The 23,660-nt window shown below is 52.7% G+C and overlaps 2 protein-coding genes across 2 annotated transcripts; both read left to right on the top strand.

Moving 5' to 3' along the window:
- The first annotated feature begins 956 nt into the window (after nucleotides 1-956).
- Kirrel2 (kirre like nephrin family adhesion molecule 2) lies at nucleotides 957-10,639 on the top strand. Its single transcript, XM_021166585.3, has 15 exons — nucleotides 957-1,704; nucleotides 1,933-2,082; nucleotides 2,878-3,027; nucleotides 3,159-3,319; nucleotides 3,793-3,943; nucleotides 4,109-4,214; nucleotides 4,290-4,438; nucleotides 4,689-4,816; nucleotides 4,908-5,040; nucleotides 5,299-5,399; nucleotides 5,562-5,781; nucleotides 7,335-7,433; nucleotides 7,753-7,853; nucleotides 8,321-8,386; nucleotides 9,776-10,639. The coding sequence occupies exons 1-15, from the start codon at nucleotides 1,653-1,655 to the stop codon at nucleotides 10,109-10,111; spliced, it is 2,103 nt and encodes a 700-aa protein (XP_021022244.1). The 5' UTR covers nucleotides 957-1,652; the 3' UTR covers nucleotides 10,112-10,639.
- A 1,957-nt stretch (nucleotides 10,640-12,596) lies between these two features.
- On the top strand, nucleotides 12,597-23,160 carry Aplp1 (amyloid beta precursor like protein 1). Its single transcript, XM_029479704.2, has 17 exons — nucleotides 12,597-12,874; nucleotides 13,736-13,879; nucleotides 15,036-15,168; nucleotides 15,340-15,452; nucleotides 15,645-15,778; nucleotides 15,896-16,086; nucleotides 16,442-16,572; nucleotides 17,077-17,151; nucleotides 17,903-18,061; nucleotides 18,142-18,270; nucleotides 19,932-20,031; nucleotides 21,250-21,357; nucleotides 21,930-21,953; nucleotides 22,096-22,166; nucleotides 22,331-22,393; nucleotides 22,526-22,669; nucleotides 22,754-23,160. The coding sequence occupies exons 1-17, from the start codon at nucleotides 12,728-12,730 to the stop codon at nucleotides 22,850-22,852; spliced, it is 1,965 nt and encodes a 654-aa protein (XP_029335564.1). The 5' UTR covers nucleotides 12,597-12,727; the 3' UTR covers nucleotides 22,853-23,160.
- Nucleotides 23,161-23,660: the final 500 nt, after the last annotated feature.

Below are 23,660 nucleotides of genomic sequence, written 5' to 3' on the forward strand. Positions count from 1 at the left end.
TTCCTTCTCTGAATGCTCTGGGGATCCCAGGTTCTCCATTTTTCCATGCCTGTGGCCCCAGAGTGCCAGGAAAGGGAAGCTGTGTCAGGTGTCTGGAAAAACAGCCTCTCTCACCTGACTTCCTCCCGGGGACTTAGGAGTCCTGGGCTCAACTCTGTCCTATTTCAAAACTCAGAAGCCAGGAGTTCAGATTTAGGTGTGAGGCCTCCTAGGACTCTGTTTTCCAGGCCCCCAGCCTGCAATCCCTCCACTTCTACAGGACTCGGCACAGCTGTTCAGTCTGTTGGTTTTCCCATCCTCGGGGGCCCGAGGGGGTGAGTGAGAACGAGATTGGTTGTCAAATCCAGTAGCTTTAAGACTTAAGACCAGACATTCTGAAACTGGCTCAACTCCACCACACTGCAGCCTGCAAGGCTTCTCAGCCAGCAGAGAAGTCTGAACCATCCCCTGGGGCAAGTCCAACCCTCTGATATTTAGAAGTACCAGTCTGAGCCCTGAATGTCATTTATTTCTGAGAGGTCCAGGAATGTCAGACCCGGGGTCTCAGGCCCCCAACTGCCCCCCTCCAGCCCCTCAGTAAGCTCAGGGTCCCTCCCACCTGCTCTGCCAGCTGCGCTGCGTGGGAACGCCCAGCTGGGCTGCACCGGAGCTGTCAGGACAAGCTGTGCGGTTCCCAGCCTCCCTCCCTGCCTGCCAGAGCCAGGGCACTGCTGCCTCCCAGCCGTCGCCCGGCAACCACTCACCACTCGGATGGGCCAGGGACGGCTGGGTGGAGAGAGGGGACGGGTGGGTACTGCCGGGTCCTGGGAAAGGAGGAACTCGAGCTGGAGGGGAGGGGGCGGGCTAGATTCCTAGATCTTAAGGTACGTATGGCTTGCAGGGATAACAGAGCAGCAGGGAGTATTTTGGGAAATAGGGAGCTGAAACCCTCTTCTCTCAAGGCTCCTAAGTGGTCCTTCAGCACCTGGGTGCCCTCTCTCCGACCCGCAGGCCCAAGGGAGCCTGAGCTCCGCCTCCCCAGGGCGCGGAAGCTGGCGAAGCCCCAGGGATTCCCATTTATAGCTTGGTTTCCACTCAGCTCAGTCCCTCCAAGGACTCGGGCTGAGCAAGTTTCTTCCATTCCCTTCTCTCCTCCCTCCACCCCCTTCTCCTTCTCCTCCTCCTTCTTTTCCTCCTCCTCATTCCCGCCTCCCCTTCAACCTCAGCAGGGTGCAGGTGTCCAACTCGAACAAGGGCCCCAACTTGGACTCAGATGTTCCCACTCTCAGACCCCCTGATAATGCAGGGGCGCCCGCCTGCTGCGCGGACAGCTACCCTGAGCATCCGTAGCCGTCCGCACACAGGCGCGGGAGTTTCTCAATGGGAAGAGGCCGGGACTCTAGGAGGCGGGGCGAATAGGATTCCTCCCGCCTAGTGGGTCCCTCGCAGTCCTAGGGTTGCAACCCTTGAGCGGTACAGAACACCGGAGACTGCGGATGAGCCAGATTTCGGGGACTCTGGGCCAGACATAAAATCTTTCAGCCCGGAGAGAAGAGTGGGGTGCAGAGAGGGGCTCCAGTCCAGCGTGGTGTGAGAGGCGTGCTATCAAGGAAGAAGTTGGAGAGGAACCAGTGCAACCCTAACTGTGAGATCTTGGGGTACACACACTCGGGATGCTGGCCTCCGCCCTCCTCGTTTTCCTTTGCTGTTTCAAAGGACATGCAGGTACACCTCTCCCTCCCCCGGAGGGCTCAGGGAACTTTAGAGAGGGTTATTTGTCCATTACACCCCTGTTTGGGAGAAGGAGACAAAGGGCCCCTAGTCCTAGGTGTGAGAGAGTGCTGTAGAAGCCATGGCTTCTGAGTCTGACGAAGTGGGGCTTTGGAGATTGGACCCCCTGAGTCTTGCATAAGGTCATTTCTTTTCTAAGCTCAGCTGTACCTCTTCTCCTAGGCTCATCGCCCCATTTCCTTCAACAGCCAGAGGACATGGTGGTGCTGTTGGGGGAGGAAGCCCGGCTGCCCTGCGCTCTGGGCGCGTACAGGGGGCTCGTGCAGTGGACTAAGGATGGGCTGGCTCTAGGGGGCGAAAGAGACCTTCCAGGTGAGTTGGTCTCTGCTCAGGGAAGGGGCTGCTGTGCGCGGGCTGCACTGGTTTCAACTTTGGAGAGTGACAAACTCCTGACAATCTTTGGGAATCCTGAGTTTTAAACTAATTGCCTTTGAAGAGATGCGATTCCTTATGTTTGGAGATTATCATCTTTATTCTGTAACTGTATGCACACCTTGCCAGTGATTATAGACAGTCACAAAGCTAATGCACAGGTCTGTGAGCTCCTTAGAAGCCCCGCCCCTTTTTACTTGTATCTAATTTTTGTTTGTTGGTTTGTTCTGTTGCTTGAGTTGGGGTCACCTTCTGCAACCCAGGCTGGTCTTAAATTTGAGATCCTCCTGCCTCAGCCTTTTGAGTGCTGGAATTACAAGCTCAACTTAATTTTAATGGGAATTGTTTTCTTGTATTCCTATCTGACTTTTTCACTCCCAAATTTGTGACGACTCTAAATTGTCAGGAGTCTTAGTATCTCTCTGGACTCAGCACTCGCACGCCCTCCCCATCCGTTATTGGTTTGGTTTGATTTTTGAGACTGGCTCTATGTAATCCTGGGCAGCCTGAACTCCCTATGCAGAACAGGCTGGCCTCAATCTCAAAAAGATCTGCCTGCCTCATACTCCTGAATGCTGGGATTTAGAGGTGTGTTCCATCATACCCTGCTCCGGCACATGCTTTTTAATAGTGTTTTAGCAAGGAATGTGTGGCTCTTTCCCTGCTCCCTGAGGTGGGTGCCCGAAGACGTGAGACCAGGAGTTCAGAATTATGTATGGTCTCCTCTGTCTCCAGGGTGGTCCCGGTACTGGATATCTGGGAATTCAGCCAGTGGCCAGCATGACCTCCACATTAAGCCTGTGGAACTGGAAGATGAGGCATCGTATGAGTGCCAGGCTTCGCAAGCAGGTCTCCGATCGCGACCAGCCCAACTGCACGTGATGGGTGAGGCTCCAACCTATTTGCACTCTGGGAGCTGGGGGTGAGAAATTGGAACAGCAGAGTCCAGGAACCCTAGGGGAGGGGGGGGTTGGAGCTGATAGAGATTCAGTTCTGACCCCAAATCTACCATGCAGTCCCCCCAGAAGCTCCCCAGGTACTAGGCGGCCCCTCTGTGTCTCTGGTTGCTGGAGTTCCTGGAAATCTGACCTGTCGGAGTCGTGGGGATGCCCGACCTGCCCCTGAACTACTGTGGTTCCGAGATGGGATCCGGCTGGATGGGACCAGCTTCCACCAGGTTGGGTCTAAATCTCTTTGTCATTTTTGTTCATTATTGAGACTCAGCAGCAACCACTCCAACCACCGGCTTACCTAGGGGGAAATGGCAGCCATTCAGTGTTGAAATGTGATTCAGGTCAAGAGCCAGACTTCCTGGCTCAGTCATTTGCTAACTACTTGCTTTTACATAAGGTGATTAAGCTCTTTGTCCCTCAGTTTCCTTATCTGTACAATAGGAAAAATAGTAGCATTAATCACCTCAAGGGATAGTATAGAGAATTAAATAAAACACGTGAGTGACTAAAAGTATCCAAGATAGTTCTTATGTTATAGATGAAAAAATTAATGTGAGGCGTGGTAATAATACACACCTGCAGCCCCAGCACTCAGGAGACGAAGGCAGAAGGATGAGGAGTTCCAGCCTCCACTCCAGAGTGACACCCTGACCAAAAAAGAAAAGAAAAATAATTATTGTGCATTTATCACCTCTAGACCACGCTGAAGGACAAGGCCACTGGAACAGTGGAAAACACCTTATTCCTGACCCCTTCCAGTCACGACGATGGCGCCACCTTGATCTGCAGAGCGCGAAGCCAGGCCCTGCCCACAGGGAGGGACACAGCTGTTACACTGAGCCTTCAGTGTGAGTGCAATTGGTCCTGGAAAGACCAGGGGTGGGTCTGAACTCCTGTGTGTGATAAAGGAAGGAGAGAGCAGAGGGGTGGCACGCTGGAGTATTGGGAACTGAAAGCCCAGCTTCTGCCTCAGAAGGAAAAGAGAGCTAGCGATCCACACCCAACTCTCACAGATCCCCCAATGGTGACTCTGTCTGCTGAACCCCAGACTGTGCAGGAGGGAGAGAAGGTGACTTTCCTGTGTCAAGCCACTGCCCAGCCGCCTGTCACCGGCTACAGGTGAGGGAAAATGTAACTTGTCTCTAGCAGTTGAGGAGAGCTAGGACGACATTAATAACGTCCCTGTCTCCGCAGGTGGGCGAAGGGGGGATCCCCGGTGCTCGGGGCACGTGGGCCAAGGTTGGAGGTCGTTGCAGATGCCACTTTCCTGACTGAGCCGGTGTCCTGCGAGGTCAGCAACGCGGTCGGAAGCGCCAACCGCAGCACGGCGCTGGAAGTGTTGTGTGAGAAGGGGCGAGGCCGTGGGTGTGGCCGAGGTGGGCGTGGCCTACAAGAAGGCGGGGCTAGGACAGGTGTAGGACTGGGTTTGGCGGTGTTACAAGATCGAAGCGAAGCGGGGTGGGGGCGAGGCTTGTGGGCGTGGACATTTAGTGGTAGGTGTTGCTAGAGACCTACACTTGGACCTACTAGTGTTTTAGAGAAGCAGATCCTGGGTCAGGGGCTCATTCCACCTAACTCCGCTCTCTCCTCCAGATGGACCCATTCTGCAGGCAAAACCGAAGTCCGTGTCCGTGGACGTGGGGAAAGATGCCTCCTTTAGCTGTGTCTGGCGCGGGAACCCACTTCCACGAATAACCTGGACCCGTCTGGGTGGCTCTCAGGTGGAGTTCGCTCTGGGGCTTGTGACAGTAGCTGGAACTGGACGGAGCTTCCTCTCCGGGGCTTGTCTCTGATGCCCCTTCCCTGTGGTAGGTGCTGAGCTCCGGGCCCACGCTGCGGCTTCCTTCCGTGGCACTGGAGGATGCGGGCGACTATGTATGCAGGGCTGAGCCGAGGCGAACGGGTCTGGGAGGCGGCAAAGCGCAGGCGAGGCTGACTGTGAACGGTGAGAGAACCCGAGGGTCGAGGGTCGTGGGCAGGGGGTGGGACGAGAAGGTGGTGAGCGTTGAAAGGAAGTTATAGGGATTAGGATTGGAGCTGGACTTGTTGAAGAAGAGGCAGGCCTATTCTGGTAAGTAGAGAAGCGTGGCTTTTTTTTTTTTTTTTTTTGAAATTACAGTGCCTGGGTCTGACCTCGCTTTATTCAGAATTAGTTTTGGAGAGGTCGAGACCTGTGTCTAATGGTCCATAGTTTCCATTCCAGCACCCCCTGTAGTGACAGCCCCGTACCCTGCACCAGCCTTTCTGAGGGGTCCTGCTCGCCTCCAGTGTGTGGTGTTTGCCTCCCCTGCCCCAGACTCCGTGGTAAGGAAAGGACCTTCACCTCTATGACACACCAGCCCTCCCACACCTGGCACTGACACCCCCCCCCCCCCACACACACACACGCGTCCCACCAGCCCCTCTGTTCTTTCCCAGGCTTCTCACTGACTTTGACTTTTTCTTCCCCTCCAACCTGGCTCTTAGGTTTGGTCTTGGGACGAGGGCTTCCTGGAGGCAGGCTCACTGGGCAGGTTCCTAGTGGAAGCCTTCCCAGCCCCGGAAGTGGAGGGGGGACAGGGCCCCGGCCTTATTTCTGTGCTACACATTTCCGGAACCCAGGAGTCCGACTTTACCACCGGCTTCAACTGCAGTGCCCGCAACCGGCTAGGTGAGGGACGGGTCCAGATCCACTTGGGCCGTAGAGGTGAGTTACTGACCCAAAGACCCCTAAACCTGAGCACTCCAAACCCCACAAACACAGCTAGGACTGAAGCTACCAAAGTATAAAGCTTCTTAAATGCAGACTCCCCAAACCTAGCGAATCTCAAAACTACGAGTTTAGGACAGTGAGGTGGCTCCGCAGGTAAAGACACTTGCCACCGAGTCTGATGGCCAGTGTTCAGCACTCAGAACCCACGTGGTAGGAGAGAACCAATAACCCAAAGCTGTTCTCTGACCTCCATTCCTATACCCCAACACATATACATACGTACAATAGCATTTAAAATAGAATGAAAACAAAACAAAAAAGCCCTATGAATTTCTTGAATCATAGGACCACCAAATCAATAATTCTTTCAAGTACAGAACCTTAAATGGAGACACCATTCCATACTAGGAATCTATAAATATGGGGAATTGCGCAATAAAAGACTCTCAAGTTCTCAAGTTCTAAGCATCCCTACAGTTACGTTGTTTGCTTACATTTACCTCTCTCTCTCTCTCTCTCTCTCTCTCTCTCTCTCTCTCTCTCTCTCTCTCTCTCTCTGTTTATGTGGAGGGTCATGTTCCTGCCTCAGTGAGCATGTGGAGGCCAGAGGATAACCTGTGGGAATCAGTTCTCTCTTTTCATTATGTGAATCCCCAGGATCGAACCCACTGTAGCCCAGGGCACTAGACTTGATAGTAAGCACCTTTATCCATTGAGCCATCTTGCCAGCCTTGTTTGTTATTAGAGTTTTGTTTTTGTTTTTGAGACAGAGTCTCAGATTGATCAAGCTGGTCTTCAACTACTGGCAATCCCCCTGTGTTATCCCAAGAGCTGTGATTACAGAAGTGACTTGCCAAGGGATTTTTAATTCACATACTCTCAAGCTTCGAATCCCCAAATTCATGGGTCCTCAGACACCAGACATAGCACACTTACAAATCTGGGGAAATCCCAAGATTAGCAGCCCTTTGAACCCAGGGATCCCAAACCCAAGCCCTGAGCCCCTGTTTCCTTGCTGCCCCGTCTTTGAATCAGCCTTCTCAGGACACCCCATCTGCGCCTTACAGACTAGCTGCCCACTGTACACACCCCATCTGCTCCCTACAGACTAGCTGCCCACTGTACATACCCCATCTGCTTCTTACAGACTAGCTGCCCACTGTACATACCCCATCTGCTCCCTACAGATTTGCTGCCCACTGTACACACCCCATCTGCTCCCTACAGACTAGCTGCCCACTGTACACACCCCATCTGCTCCCTACAGACTAGCTGCCCACTGTATACACCCCATCTGCTCCTTACAGACTTGCTGCCTACTGTACACACCCCATCTGCTCCCTACAGACTAGCTGCCCACTGTACACACCCCATCTTCTCCCTACAGACTAGCTGCCCACTGTACACACCCCATCTGCTCCCTACAGACTAGCTGCCCACTGTACACACCCCATCTGCTCCTTACAGACTTGCTGCCCACTGTACACACCCCATCTGCTCCCTACAGACTAGCTGCCCACTGTACACACCCCATCTGCTCCCTACAGACTTGCTGCCTACTGTCCGGATTGTGGCTGGTGCAGCTTCTGCAGCCACCTCACTCCTTATGGTCATCACTGGAGTGGTCCTCTGCTGCTGGCGCCATGGCAAGTATCAGTGCCTTGAACCTGCCTCAGTCCCAACCCTACTCCTTTCCATCCCCTGTCCAGGCCCATCCCCTTGATTGACACCCTTGACTGACAGCCTTGGGACCTGGCTCCAATTCCTGGCTCCCAATGCTTGCATGGGCTCATCTTATCCCTAGTCCTGCTCAGTTTCCTTGGGGTCACCCCAGCTCTATCCCATCTCTCCCAGGCCCGAGTTCTCCTTGGTTCCCAACCTTCGTAGCACACTTTGTTCAGTTAGCTCTGTTTCAAGTACTGGTCACTTCCTCCTTACCAATGCTTCTCACGTCCTGGGCCTCAGGCTCTCTCTCTAAGCAAAAGAACTTGGTCCGGATCCCAGGAAGCAGTGAGGGTTCCAGTTCACGTGGCCCTGAGGAGGAGACAGGCAGCAGTGAGGACCGGGTAAGATTCTGGGCCTCCACATCCCACTGTACTCCCAGACCAACATAATAACCCAGTCCAACCCACCCTCAAACTCAAGTATGGCCCTAGGCTTTTTGTTGTTGTTTGAATCAGGGTTTTTCTATGTAGCCTCGGCTGTCCTGGAACAAGCTATGTAGACCAGGCTGGCTTCCAAATCAGATATCCTCCTGCCTCTGCCTCCTGAGTGCTGAGAGTAAAGGCATGTACCATTATAACCAGCTTGGCCCCAGTCTTAAACATGATGACCCCAGACCCACAGTATCCTCACAATTGCAAGTGTGTTTCTCCACAGTTATCTTGTGGCTCAATGTGCTCTCACAGCCTTCTTTGTTGTTAAGTCTAGCCTTAAGCTCTCTTCTCTAAGAAGGCCATGAAAGACTTCAGGATCTGGCAGAGGGATAGATCGGATGATCTTCTGACTATGGCTTATCACTATCCCCCCCCAGGGTCCCATTGTGCACAGAGACCACAGTGATTTGGTTCTTGAGGAAAAAGAGGCTCTGGAGACAAAGGTGAGTGTTGGGGAAGGAGCTCACTGCCAGAACAGCTCTATGGAGACAGGGTCTCCCTGTAGCTGGCTTTGGACTCTGCACAGTCTTTCTCCTGTAGCCGCTGGATTGCTGGGGTTGCAAACTTCAGACCTGAACACCACATTTGGCAGTTTCTCTGCTTCTCTTCTCCTTTTAATTCCATCACCTTAAGACCTTTGCCGGTGGTGGTGGCACAGGCCTTTGCAGAGGCAGGAGGATCTCTGAGTGTGAGGCCAGCCTGGTCTACAGAGTGAGTTCCAGGACAGTCAGGGATACTCAGAGAGACCCTGTCTCAATAAAGATAAACAAACAAACAAACAAATATATAATATAATATAATATAATATAATATAATATAATATAATATAATATAATAAAACTGAATCAAAAGGGCAAACAAGTGAGGGAGAGATGGTTCATCAGGTAAAGGCATTTGCCAAGCTTTATGAGCCGAGTTCATTATGATATGGTGGAAGGACAGCCAGGGCTACACAGAGAAGCCTTGTCATAAGCCTCCCTCCCCCCTCCCCGCAAAAGACCTGCCTTTAACTGCACTCTCACCTCCTGGGCCAGCTCACCAGCTGCAACATCAGCTTCTGTTATTGTTTCATTTTGCCTTGGTTTCTTCTTTCCCCATCTGCCGTGTTTTATGCCTCTAAGTCTCTCTTTGTTCAGCTGCTACCTTCCAGACAGGGGTCTTCCTTTCACAATGTCCCACCCTACCCTCACATTCCCTCAAAGACATCCCTACTTTGGAATTCTGTCTTAGGACAGACACATTGATTTCAGCCCTGGCTCCCATTCTAAAGCCCCTGTCCTGACTTTTCCTTCGGACAGACTCTTGAGCATCCCAGGAGGGCCTCAAATGGAGTCTGTAGCCAGGATAGATCATAAGCTCCTGGTTATCCTTCCGAGTGCTGGGATTAAAGGCTTGTGCCTCCACATTGACTCTATGTAGTACTGGGAATCAAACCAAGGGCCTTGAACAAGCTAGACAAGTGCTCTACTGACCGATTACATCCCCTAATCCTAGTTAAAACCTTCTTGTCTATACTTAAGTGTGTTTTTCTCTTGACCCGAAAGCCACTCTTCCTTTCTTTCTCTCTCCCTCCCTCCCTCCCTCCCTCCCTCTCCCATCCTCATCTTCCTCCCTCCCCAGTTTCAGCCCGACCTCACTTGTTCTAGGAAGCCAGCACCACGCCACCATCTCCATGCTGGTCTATAGCTCTCTGTCTGGGAGTCTCTGGCTCTGCTCTTTGGCTTTTTGCCTCCATGCGAATCTCTAGATCTAACTGTAGCTCTGTGTGTCTTTCCCCCCATGATCCTTACCTCTCTACACACATTCCTTACCAACTCTCATTTGTTCCTCAGGATCCAACCAACGGTTACTACAAGGTTCGAGGGGTCAGTGTGAGCCTTAGCCTTGGGGAAGCTCCTGGAGGAGGTCTCTTCTTGCCACCACCCTCTCCGATCGGTCTCCCAGGGACTCCTACTTACTATGACTTCAAGCCACATCTGGACTTAGTCCCTCCCTGCAGACTGTACAGAGCTCGGGCAGGTTATCTTACCACCCCCCATCCCCGTGCCTTCACCAGCTACATGAAACCCACATCCTTTGGACCCCCAGATTTGAGCTCTGGAACTCCCCCCTTCCCGTATGCTACCTTGTCTCCACCCAGCCACCAGCGTCTCCAGACTCATGTGTGAATCCATCTCTCCAAGTGAAAGGTCTTGGAATCTTCTGTTTGCCATATAGTGTGTTGTCCAGATTTCTGGGGAGTCAGAACAAGTCGATGACCAACCCCTCCAAAACTGAACACTGAAGGAGGGAAAGATCATTACAAGCATCAGGACTGTTGGTGTACACTCAGTTCAGCCAAAGTGGATTCTCCAAGTGGGAACAATATGGCCACCTTCCCATGAGAAAGACATTCAAGATGGTGACTAAATGACTAAATACTTTGCAGAGGGACAAAGATGGGAACTAGGTATATGGATGGAAGGCCTTTCCAGCCAGTAGAGAAGATATATGACCATCTGCATCAAGAGGAAGGATAACATAAGACAAATCAAGATGAAAGAAATAATCCACCACCCCCACCCCCACCGCGTCCTGGCCAATAAGTATAGCCTACATGGCTGTTCATTCTCTGGGAATCAAAATGGCCACTAACTTGACTCCTTCCTTAATGATACAGAAAGAATTGAAACTAAGGAATGGGGTAGGGTGGAAATAAAAGAAATGAAGGGGACTCTTGGGCTAAGAATATTTATGTTTAATAATAAAAGGGGGAGGCAAAGACGCAAATGTGCTTGTGAAAGAGCTCCATGGGGATACCCCTACCTGAGTCACAAGATAGCACGCACACCCAAGGAATCATGAGAGACTGTCTTGATGCAAACACACGAGGTAGTTTAATGACGGAGCTCCGGGCCGACAAGTATCTCACGCAGGAGACAGAGGAATCGACCATGAGGCTCAAAAGTTAGGGGTTTATATAGGAAAAGAGTGGGGGTAGGGGAAGAATTGGCGTGGCTTCACACAATTGGACAGTTTAAACATCAGCAAACTGTATGTGCAGAGCGAGGTAACAGCAGAGCATCTAGTTAACATTTAACCCATGTCAGAAGGGCGGGAGATAGGGAGACGCCCGGCTAATCCAGACGTCCTGGTATGTCTTCCCTACCTTTTATGGCTAGCCAGTTCCTGGAATGACTTTATAGCCTTTGTTTTTTGCCCTAGGCCCAAAAGCCCTCCTAACTAACTGACACACACCACATGAGTCATGCATGGACCTTGAATTTTAATTTTCTTTCACTTGGAGGAGTCTCCTGGTGTTTTCCATGAATGAAGAGGCCCACAAAGGTTGTACTGTATCTAGTCCTCCCTCGCCCCTCGTGCGTAGGGTGGCAGTAGCGATGATGTCCTAAGTCCTTCCTCAGCTCCTTGCTACTGGCTTGCTGCTGTAGGCTGGCTCTCTCTCTCTCTCTGTATTTTAAGATCTGTTATTTTTATTTTACTTGTGTGGGTGTTTTGCCTGCATGTGTTACTGTACACTATATACATGCCTGGTCCCTGAGACCAGAACAGAGGGATGGGTCCCCTAAAGCTGGAGCTATAGACAGTGTGGGTGCTGGGAATTGAACCCGGGTCTTCTGAGAGAGCATCCAGTGCTTTTCATCACTGAGCCTTCTCTCAGCGGTTAGCCTGGAACTCTTGATCTTGCTGCCTCAGGCCCTTTAGGATTACAGGTGCACATCACCGTTCCACTTTAGACTCTTTTAATAGTATACCACTACCTCGTCCCGCCCACATCCACAGAGATGCACACACACAAAGCAGAAAGACAGACAAATGTGGGCCGGTCCACACCATACAGACACACACACACATCTACGCTGCTTCAGTTGGGGGGGGGTGGATTAGACTATTGTACACTCACTTAAGATAAAACAGTGAACCCTTTAGGCAGAAGACTTGAGGTGGTCCTAAGAAAGGGTGAGAATTGGGGACTCCACACAGTGGTCCTCAGGTGCTGGTCTAGTCATCTGTAAAGAAAGGGTCTAGGGCTTTAGTCATGGATTTTTGGAGGGAGTATTTGAAGATCCAGACACCTGGCAATCAGGGCAGGAAGGCTTCCTAGGTTTGAGGAAGCAAGGGTGGAAGACTTGGCCTCTGGTCCTGAGACAGAAGAGGCCTGGAAGGGAGCAGATTTACCTAGCTGTAGCTGTGTTTTGTCTTTTGAGACTGGGTTGCATGTAGGTAGGCTAGCTTCAAACTCCTATCCTCCCGCCCCCTCCTCTCAGGTGCCGGGATTACAGGCATTCCTAGAACACTCCCTAAATTCTTGACTGGGAAAATTCGGAGGTCTATATTCCTGGGACCTCAAGAGAGGAATTTATGGAAGACCCCCACCCCCATGGATTCTGGCATCTTTGGAGGAGGACAAAGCTGATGCTGGGTGTCTGCGTTTGCCAGAAGAGAAGGCCAAGGATGAAAGTCCAGAATACGGCTACGCCCAGGACTGAACCTAGTGACTGGCCTTCACGCGGACAGTGACACCTGGAATCTTGAGGGGCTGGGACTTGGCGGCGCAGGCTCCCTCCCGGGGTTCCGGAGCCTCTCAGTGCGCAGAGCCGCCACGCTATTGTCCTGGCTGGGAAGGCGGGGCCGGCGTGGGGCGGGGCTGGCGGCGCCGGCGCAGCCCGGGGGCGGCGGGAGGAGGAGGCGGCGGCGGCGGTGGCGCTGGGAGCTCCTGTCACCGCTGGGGCCGGGTAGGGCCGGGCGGGAGCGCAGGGGACGTGAGGGCCCGAGGCCCAGACATGGGGCCCACCAGCCCCGCCGCTCGCGATCAGGGTCGCCGCTGGCGACCGCCGCCGCTGCCGCTGTTGCTGCCACTGTCACTGCTGCTTCTGCGCGCGCAGCTCGCCGTCGGGAACCTGGCCGGTGGGAGCCCCAGCGCGGCCGAGGTGAGGCCCGGCCGGGTCCTGGGGATGGGGAAGGGGCGGGACCGGGCCTCGACCTGGACACAGGACGGCCACCGCAGTCCTTTTGGCCAGGTGGCCTGTCCCACGCGATCCGAACTGTAGATTTTCCTAGGTTCCTCCATCGTCTGACGTCCCTGCCCCCTCCCACCCGCATCGTCGGACCTGGCTCTTTCCAAGAGCCTCTAGTCCAAGAAATCCAGAGCACCCCTAGACGACAAAGCCCCAAGACCTGCCCACCTAAGCGTAGGACGCACCAGGCAGCAGGCGCTTGGCTCTAAGAACCCAGGTCCCTTGTATCCTCTGGACCCACATGAACCCTCTGCCCTCAAACATCCAGGAGTCCGGGCCTCCACCCACTACTCAATCCGGATATAGCTCCTCTAGTCCTTAAAGGTCTGATGTGCAGGCCTGCTGGGAAGCTGGGCCCTGTCGTCTTTGCACCCCCTCAGTGGGAACCTGAACTGGGGATGGAGGGAGGAGGGGCCAGAACGCCTGGGTTCGCCCCCTCCCCCGCCCCCCAACACGATTCAAGTTTAACCCCTTAAGGCTTCAGACCCAAGCCTCTGGGGCGGGGGCGGAGCCTGTCTTCTCAGCAACAAGGCCGCGAGAAACGGGGCGGGGAGGGGGACCCGGGTCACCATAGCAACGGGAGAGCTGGGGCGCTCCAGCCCCACGGGATTTGTTTCCCAGGGAACGGTCTCTCCACTCAGGAGGTGCTTAGAAGGAACTGGTGCTAGAGATAGGGGCAGGAGCCCTATCTGAGTTTTAGGGAGCAAAGAACCAGACAACACAGATGACAACGTTGCCCTGGCTCCTCACTGCCCCATCTGCCTTCATTCCCAGGCTCCGGGGTCGGCTCAAGTGGCTGGACTATGTGGGCGTCTAACCCTTCACCGGGACCTGCGCACCGGCCGCTGGGAACCAGACCCACAGCGATCACGACGCTGTCTTCTGGACCCGCAGCGCGTGCTGGAGTACTGCAGACAGGTGGGCGGGACCCCACGGGGAGAGGCGTGGTCAATGAGAAAGTGGGTCCAAGCTGGGGCGGGGTCGCCCTTGAGGAAGCTGGACTTGGCAGAGCCTAGGGAGATGAGAGAATCTGTAAAGCCAGGGAAAGCTTGGGGGGGGGGGTCTGTGGTCAGTGAAGAGGCCCCTCCTAAGGGGCCAGCGCAAACCTATTTTGAGAAATTAGGGGCCGCGGGGCGGCGGTGGAGACTGAAAAAAAAAAACCAAAAAAAAAAAAACCAAAAAAACCAACCAACCAACCAACCCCCCCCCCCCATGGACTAATCAAGATCGCCTGAAGAGTGGCAGGGTTTAGGAATCTATGGATCCATTTAGAAAAAGTGGGAGTGTAAGTGGGCGTGGCCGAAAGAGAGGCAGGGCTTAGATCAAAAGACCTTTTAAACCAACAAGATTCAGTAAGCGAATCTCATTAGAGCCCAATGAGAGTGGCTGCCTGCCTAAGAGATGTGCAATGAAAAGGCGGGGCTAATACAAAGAAGAGTTACTTAGTAGCTAAACAGAGAAAGGCAGGAAGTGAAAGAGGCAAGATATATTGAGCAAGAAACCTGATTGCCGAGCAGGGTCGCCTTCAAACATGGGCTCAGAGAAGTTGAGTTTGGCATGAAAAAGCCTGGGGACCTTTATCAAGCCCTCCTGAGGATGGTGAACTTAAGGGAGACCACTAGGGGATATGACCAGTGGACCCGAAGTTTAGCATCTGAGGCTTACAAATTAACCTGTTAGTTCTATAGACAAGAGACGAAGGCCCAGGGGATGTCCTTAGGAACCAAGACACGTAAAAACGAACTGCTCAAGCTGAGATTGGTGACACGGGCCCATAATCCCAGTTATTGGAAAGGCTGAGGTAGAAGGATCACAAATTAAAGGCCCTCCTAAGCTACAACATGAGTTCAAGACCAGTTTAGGAAATGTAAGGAGACCTGGTCTCAAAATAAAAAGTGAAAAGAGGGCTGGACATGTAGGAGTTTGGTGGTAGAACATTGCTTTGGCATGTACAAGGCTCTGGGGGGGGTTTTCAATCCCCAGTACTGCTGCAAAATGAGAGATGCAGAGGGTGGGGGTCAGCCAGTAGGTTGATTTCCCCCCCACCTCCTCCCACACACATTGTGTCCTACAGATGTACCCCGAGCTGCACATAGCACGTGTGGAGCAGGCTGCACAGGCCATCCCGATGGAGCGTTGGTGTGGGGGTACCCGGAGTGGCAGATGTGCCCACCCCCACCATGAGGTTGTGCCCTTCCATTGCCTGCGTGAGTCACCCGCTGGGGGAGGGGTGGGAACTGAGGTGAAGTGGGAGTCTCCCAGAGATGACTCTGGTCTACATTTGAAGTCTGGGTGATGGGCTGAGAAAGCTATGAATGCCTGGCCTCTGAGGAGGGCAGGCCTGGGCTATTATGATTCTGGTGTCTCCCATTCCCCAGCTGGTGAATTCGTGAGTGAAGCCCTGTTAGTGCCCGAAGGCTGTCGGTTCTTGCACCAGGAGCGTATGGACCAGTGTGAGAGTTCAACCAGGAGGCATCAGGAGGCTCAGGAGGTTAGGTCCTTGTCCTGCCTGTTTCCTAACCCTAGGACCTGGGAATCTAGGCCCTTCCTTCCAGACCCCAAGCGTTCAAACTTGGATGTAGGCAGTCCATTCCTCAGCCACTTCCAGAGCCCAGCTTCCAGGCTTTTCTGCCCACACTCTCCAACCAGGTCCTCCTGACCTCCGGGCCTCCTCTTCCTGCAGGCCTGCAGCTCTCAGGGCCTCATCCTGCATGGCTCTGGCATGCTTTTGCCCTGTGGCTCTGATCGGTTCCGAGGTGTGGAGTATGTATGCTGTCCACCTCCCGCAACTCCCAACCCATCTGGGATGGCAGCTGGGTGAGTGACAGAAACTCTTTCTGTACCCACCCCCCACCCCCAAGGCTCTCGAGGCCGGGCATGGAAGCCTGGGAGCCTCTCTGGAGATCTTACTGGCTGAGTCTTCTGCTCCTTCAGTGACCCCTCTACCCGGTCCTGGCCCCTGGGGGGCAGAGCAGAGGGAGGTGAGGATGAAGAGGAGGTGGAATCTTTCCCTCAGCCAGTAGACGATTACTTCGTAGAGCCCCCTCAGGCTGAAGAAGAAGAGGAAGAGGAGGAAGAAAGGGCCCCACCTCCCAGCTCCCACACCCCTGTCATGGTTAGCAGAGGTGAGGCAGCTTCCTCTGCCCCCTCCCTCTTCAGCATTTGTGGTTTGGGTATTTGGGGGAGTATTGGGGTGCCTTTAGGAGTGACCTAGTGGGAAGGGGCACAGCTGGGGGAAATGGAAGAGATAGCTGTGGCTTTGGATATGGTAGATTAGTCTGTGAAGAATGAAGGGGGAGAGGGCTCAAAAAGGGATGCCCGGAAGAGGGGTCATTTGACAGACGTTGCTTTGAAGATGACATGATGGAGTCCAACAACAACCGAGACTAAACTGGATGCATGCTGGTATCTAGTGCATCCCGGGCAATGCACTTCTCAGGGAGGGAAAGTGACCTGCCTGCCTGACCCCTTGTCTTGCAGTCACTCCCACCCCAAGACCTACTGATGGTGTGGATGTTTACTTTGGCATGCCTGGGGAAATCGGCGAACATGAGGGTTTCCTGAGGGCCAAGATGGACCTGGAGGAGCGTAGGATGCGCCAGATTAATGAGGTGATGAGACTGGGAAACCAGCAGGATTCCATAAACACAGGGAAATTCTTTATTGACACTCCCCCTAAGGATAGCCAAGCATCCTCCGACCTGAGCCCACACTCAGGCAGTGGATTACTGATCTGCCTTGCAGATCCCTGAAATGCCACCAGATTCCATAGGCACTCTGGTCTATGGCACAATCCACTTTAAATTCCATTGGAGCTGGTTGGATGTAATATCAGATGCCTTAATCTGCATGCCTGAGAGGCTAAGGCAAGAGGATTGGAAGGTTAAGGCCAGGCTCAAATATATAATGACTTTGAGACCAGCCTGGCTACATGAGAACCTGTCTCTAAAGAAATAAAACAATAAATAAACCCTCTGGTTGTTCCCTCTTGGGAACCCGAAGTTCAGCGGTATTAGGTGATCTTTGTCCTCTTAGACCTTGGAGATGAGTAGGGGGACTCCCTGTGTGGAGCAGGATAGATCATTGGATCCTGAAGTGTCCCCATCCACCCCTAGGTGATGCGTGAATGGGCCATGGCTGACAGCCAATCTAAGAACCTGCCAAAGGCAGACAGGCAGGCCCTGAATGAGGTAGGACTCCTTCCTCCTCCCTCCTCCCTCCTCTCTCCTGACTCTCTCATGCCCCGCCCACTACTGGGGGCCACTCCGCCCATTTCAGTTCCTTTCAACTCACCTGTTTCCTCCCAGTCCCACCCTTACATTTGGCACTGCCTCTACTCAGAATGGAGCCCAGGGCTTGGTGCATGCTGCTGAGCCAGCACTGCCCCCTGGAGGCTGGCTTTGGAATCCTCTCTCAAACAGGGAGTCATGGCCAGTCCTTTCTCTAAAGTTTTTCCATCAAAGCTAGACAACCCCCCCCCCGCCCCCGTCCCCTCGCTGTAGTTGGTTGTGTCCCTCTGGTCCTTCTCTAACAAACCCAGCTTCTTAACTCTTGGCCCCACTTACCTGTGGTTGGTTGCCTTTGGGAGACCCTACCTATGTAGAATTCTCTTGATCAGCCTCCAGTCCTGAGCCCCACTCCATTACCGTTTTGGAGGCTCAGCCTGTCTTTTGGGTTGGAGCAGCCCAAGCCTGCCTTCTCTTTAACTGACCATTTCTGCTTTTAGATTGCTCCCACCTAAGTACAGCCTACACCCTCAGGCTAGGCCCCCGCCCCCAACTCTGCCTGACCCAGCAGCCCATCCCTTCCATTGAACCTCCCATCCCAGATTGTCGCTGTCCGGAGGGAGACCCACTGAAGCCCACCCTCTTTGTTCTAGATTCACATCTACTCAGGTTTTCACCCACCTGCTCTCTTTCCTACTTCTGCACCTCTCCCTAGCACTTCCAGTCCATTCTGCAGACCCTGGAAGAACAAGTGTCTGGTGAACGGCAACGCCTGGTGGAGACCCACGCCACCAGAGTCATCGCTCTGATCAATGACCAGCGCCGAGCAGCCCTGGAAGGTTTCCTGGCAGCCTTACAGGGCGATCCGCCTCAGGTATGGGAAGGTAGGGGTGGGGCAAACACCAGTTGAGAAGGATGAGGATCAGCCTGGAACAGCCTTGGTCCCTTCCACAGGCTGAGCGAGTTCTGATGGCCCTGAGGCGCTACCTGCGCGCCGAGCAGAAAGAGCAGAGGCACACTCTGAGGCACTACCAGCACGTGGCCGCAGTGGATCCTGAGAAAGCCCAGCAGATGCGCTTTCAGGTACCACATGCTTCCGGTCCCCGGATGCTAACCCAGCCTCCTTTCTTCCTCCCACCCACTCCCCCTCTAAGAAATGTTCCATGGATGAGTGTTTTGCTTGTTTATCTGTTTACCACATGCATGCCTGGTCTGTGAAGAGGCCAGAAGAGGGTGTTGAGTCTCCTAGAACTGGAGTTACAGACTTGTAAGCCATGTGGATGCTGGGAATTGAACCTGGGTCCTCTGGAAGAGCAGCAAGTGCTCTTAATGGCTAAGCCATCTCTCCAGGCCCCAGATTCTTTTCTTGGCCCTCATTTTCAGTTTAGAACCCTTCACTATGCCTGGAACGTCCCCTTTGTGTCCCTAGACCCTTTCCAGTCCCTCCATTCTTATCCCTCAAATCCCAACTTCTTCTTTTTTTAAGATTTATTTATTTATTTAACGTGTATGAGTGCACTGTCACTCTCTTCAGACACACCAGAAGAGGGCATCAGATCCCATTACAGATGGTTGTGAGCCACCATGTGGGGTTATTGGGAATAGAACCCAGCACTTCTGGGAGAGCAGTGTTCTTAACTGCTGAGCCATCTCTCCAACCCCAAATCCCAGCTTCTTGATGCTGGACAACTGCCCCTAAAGCATGCACAAGCACCCACGCACGCGCACTCACTCACACGTATGCGTGAGTACACACCTATCATACTGTTCTTTTGACTCCCTTCTTGCCCTCAGGATTCCCACTTCCTGTCCCTTGGAATCCTATTTCCTGTCTCTTGGATCCCTGTTTCCTAGCCCTTGGATTTTACTTCCTTTCCCAGAAACCTTTCCCTTGATCCTGGAATTTGTCCCACAGCATTCCTCCCTAGCCCTGTTTTCCCTGGAACCTCTGCTGTATGCACTAAGCTTCTATCTACTTCTGGTTTCTTGGACATTCTCATTTGGTTCATAGATGCTCTCCTCTCTGCTCCTGAATAGCAAGCCTTGCCCAGGAGCCATTGATTCCTTTGTGAATCCTCTGGGCCGAGTCCTGCCGCCTCCCCCACAGCCCCACAAGTGTTCCTCCAGCCCTGCTTTCTCCCTCTGACCCATGAGTCTACTTTCTCCATTGGTACCATCTCTCTCTCTCTCTCTCTCTCTCTCTCTCTCTCTCTCTCTCTCTCTCTCTCTCTCTCTCTCCCTTTGTTTTTGCTTTTGGATAGAGGGTCTCACTACTCACTATATAGTAATCCTGTTTGCCCCTGGAGCTTGCTATGTAGACCAGACTATCCTTGAACTTACAGAGATCTACCTCTGCATCCCAAACGCTGCTATTAAAGGCATGCACCATCACACCCAGCTCTCTCTCTCCATATATATATATATATATATATATATATATATATATATGTATATATTCTTTTTTTCTTTTTCTTTGTAGCCTACTGTCATCTTGCCTCCAGTACTATTTTCCTCTGTCCAAGCCTTGAACCCCTCGTCTTGTACACATCTCCTCTTCCTTTTCTCTGCATCCCATTTCTCCTGCCTTAGTTTCCTTCCCCTGTGGCTGGGTGTCTGACCCTTATGCCCTACTTCCTGTTCTTGCTCCATGTTCCATTTTCACGGCGCCCGTTGAGTTCCCCTTTCATCCCATTCTTCTCCAGCCCGTGCTGCCTGCTTCATCCCTCGTGCTCACTCCCCTACAGGTCCAGACCCACCTTCAGGTGATTGAAGAGCGAATGAATCAGAGCCTGGGGCTGCTCGACCAGAACCCTCACCTGGCTCAGGAGCTGCGGCCACAGATCCGTAAGTGCCTGTTACTTTTGTCCTGAACTTCAGATCTCCAAGGGCAGACTTTGACTCCCAACCCTCAACGTCCCATCCTTCACTTAAATCACCCTAGAACTTGGTAGTTCAAATTAAGAGTCAATTCCTTTTCAATTAATTTGAATCATTTTCCTCTGTCTGGTCTGGACTGGTTTCCTTTGGTGGTATGGCTAGTAGTCAATTAATTGTACAGATTAATTACAACAGTGGTTTGTTTTTGTTTTTTGTTTGTTTCTTTGTTTTGAGATAGGGTCTTACTTTGCAGCACTGACTAGTCTGAAACTCACTATGTTAGATCAGGCTAGCCTTGAACTTTGAGCAATCCTTCCTGCTTCTGCCTTCCAAGTGCTGGGGTTATAGGCTTGTGCCCCAACACCTGGCAAGATTTTTTAAAAATTAATTAATTAATTAATTAATTTAATGGCACCAGGGATGGAGTCAGGACTGCACACAGATAGGCAAGTGCCTTACCATCCCCACATCCCTAGCCTTTGGCTTCTTAAGACAAGATTTTGCTCTGTAACTGAGGCTGGCCTGGAACCACGTAGCTCAGGCCAGCTCTCAAATTCACAGTCCTCCAGTCTCTGTTTCCCCAGTGTCAGGATACAGCCATACATTGGCCCTACTCTCCTCAAAAAAATGTGTAGTGCCAAGTGTGGTGGTACATACCATTAATCCCACACTTGGAAGGCAGAGGCAGGCAGGTCTCTGAGTTTGAGGCTAGCCTGGTCTAGAGCCAGTTCCAAGACAGCCAGGGATACACAGAGAAACCCTGTCTCAAAAGAAAAGAAAAGAAAAAAAAACAAAAAAACAAAACTGGGTAGTACTGGGTAGCCCAGAACCTTTTATATGCTAGCTGTGTGCACCACTGAACTACACCCCTGGGCTATTGAGCCCAGGTTTTACTGGTTAGAAGGAGTCACCAAATCTGGATTCAACAGAGGGAGCCTACACAAGAGCGAGAAGACCGGAAAGTGTTAGCCTGCGTAGCCCCGCCCCCTACTGTGACTTCCTTCCAATCAGCCCATGCCTAGCTCCTAGTGAAGGTCCAGCCTCCAATCCTTCCTGCTGGATCACCTTGCGGTCTCTGCTGTCTGTCTAATCTCCCATCCATCCCGCTGTGAGGGTCCCTGCCCTTGCGCCGATGTGGTCTTCGCACACTCGCCGCCTTAGCTATCTTTCTGTGTGTCCACTCAGAGGAGCTTCTCCTTGCTGAACACTTGGGTCCCAGTGAACTGGACGCCTCTGTGCCCGGGAGCAGCAGTGAGGACAAAGGTAGCCTCCAGCCTCCCGAATCCAAGGATGGTGAGTGAATACCGAATCCCTCCCGCCTTTGAGAGTCAAGCCTCTTTCCCTTTCCTTTACAACGTCAGATCCCTTGGCCAGAAGGAAGAAGCTGTTGGGAGCCCAGGGCTTTGTGCATGCTAAGCTAGAGAAAAGGCCTTCCATTCAGCGCTGGCCCTAGTATTCTTTTTCCTCCCCGCCAACCCCATTTATTTATTTTTAGACAGTCTAAGTACCCCTGTCAGGCCTTGAACTCAACATCCTGAGTAGCTCAGATTACAGGGTCTCACTCTGTAGTTCAGGCTAGCCTAGAATTCACTATTTAGCCTCAGGTGGCCTCAGACTCGTGATCTTCTCGTCGTAGCTTTCCAAGTGCTGAGATAAGAGAAGTGTGAACTATCATACCCAGTATACAACCTTCTTTCTAATTCTCTAAGGTCTGGGGGAGTCTGTGCCACCACAACAGGTGGGAAGGAATAAGGAGGGATACCTGGGGGTATTGGGCTTCTGTGAGGTTCTTGGTTCTGGAGGGGTTCTCTCCCCTTTCTTGCTCTTCACTGTTTCGCCTTTCATCTTGTCTCCTCTGCTGGCAGATCCCCCAGTGACCCTTCCAAAAGGTAAGTGTCACACAGCATAGACCCCGGCCATCAAATCCCTCTGAACCCTAAACCACAAAGGGAAAGGGTTGCGTATAGCAGGAAGCCCAGGGCTCCTGGAGAGGAATCCAGTGCCCTTTCTGATGTGACTTGGGTGGGCTAGGGTCCACAGATCAAGAGTCATCCTCCTCTGGGAGAGGGAAGCTAACTCCACTGGAGCAGTATGAGCAAAAGGTAAGTGAGTGGGGGTCTGGACCCTGGGAGGAGGGGAGGTTCTGGAGGCTTGGATCCCTCAGCTTCAGGAAAGAGCTTGCTGGGGACATGGACTTAGTGTTGGGCTGCGAGGTACTCGTCTAAGCCCCGGGGTCCCTGACATCTGCCATCTCCTGCTTCCCCAGGTGAATGCATCCGCCCCGAGGGGGTTTCCGTTCCACTCGTCAGATATCCAGCGGGATGAACTGGTAAGAAGAGGCAGTGAGGCCTCTGGGGGCGAGGTCAGAGGTCGGCATCCAGGCTGTGGCCTCCAAAGCCGCAGTGTCCTGGATCCTGGTGAGCCTCAAAGATACTCTTGGTCCGGTCTCCTTTCTCCCCAGGCTCCTTCCGGGACTGGAGTGTCCCGAGAGGCCTTGTCAGGTCTGCTGATCATGGGAGCTGGAGGAGGCTCCCTCATTGTCCTATCCTTGCTGCTTCTGCGCAAGAAGAAACCCTATGGGACTATCAGCCATGGAGTGGTGGAGGTGAGGGGCAGACATCGCGGTGAGGGGCGGAGTTAAAACTAGCCCTGCCCCCATGCATTGAGCCCTCCCCTGGCCCTGTTGCAGGTGGACCCCATGCTGACCCTGGAGGAGCAGCAGCTCCGGGAACTTCAGAGGCATGGCTATGAGAACCCCACCTACCGCTTCCTGGAAGAACGACCTTGACCCCTACCCTAGCTGCCTTCAGCTGAGCCCTACTGCCCTTCTTCCGGCCCCCCAAACCCAACTCCCAGCTTCCGGTGGGGGAGGGAGATCTTGACAAATTCATTCTTGTTTCCCCTTCCTAGTTCCAAATTCCACACCCTTAGAAACCCCCAACTCCTGTCCCACAAGGGACCTCTTCACCTTAATTTATTTTACGTTAATTTATTGCTCCTTAAGGTGACCTGGGTCCCAGTGTATGTCACTCCCTGGAATTCACCATCCCACGTTTCTTCACTAACATCCCAATAAAGTCCTCTTTCCCACCCGGCCATCCCGTGTTTCTGTTGGAGAAACTGTGTGTGAGCAAGCTGGACTTCTCAGCCCAGGATTCCTGCAAGTCTTAAAACTGAGTGAAGAGTGGGTGTGGTGGCACAAAACTTTAATCCCAGCATGCAGGAGGCGGAGGCAGGCAGATGGAGTTTGAGACCAGTCTGGACTTCGGTCTACAAAAGAGTTCAGAACAGCCTAGAATCAAAACAAAACAACAACGCCGGGCAGTGGTGGCGCACGTCTTTAATCCCAGCACTTGGGAGGCAGAGGCAGGAGGATTTTTGAGTTCGAAGCCATCCTGGTTCTTCAGAGTGAGTTCCAGGACAGTCAGGGCTACACAGAAAAACTCTTTGTCTTGAAAAACAAAACAAAACAACAAAAACAACAATCAAAATAAAACAAAAACCCACCACCAAAAAACCTGGAACGAACCTGAGTGAGAGTGTTTTAAGTCTGGGTGGGGCCTGGTGGGAAGGATTACTGAATAGGGGGCGGGGCC

This window comes from Mus caroli, unplaced genomic scaffold (genome assembly GCF_978045245.1).
Source record: "Mus caroli unplaced genomic scaffold, Mus_caroli_1 scaffold_8, whole genome shotgun sequence".
Lineage (NCBI taxonomy): Eukaryota > Metazoa > Chordata > Mammalia > Rodentia > Muridae > Mus > Mus caroli.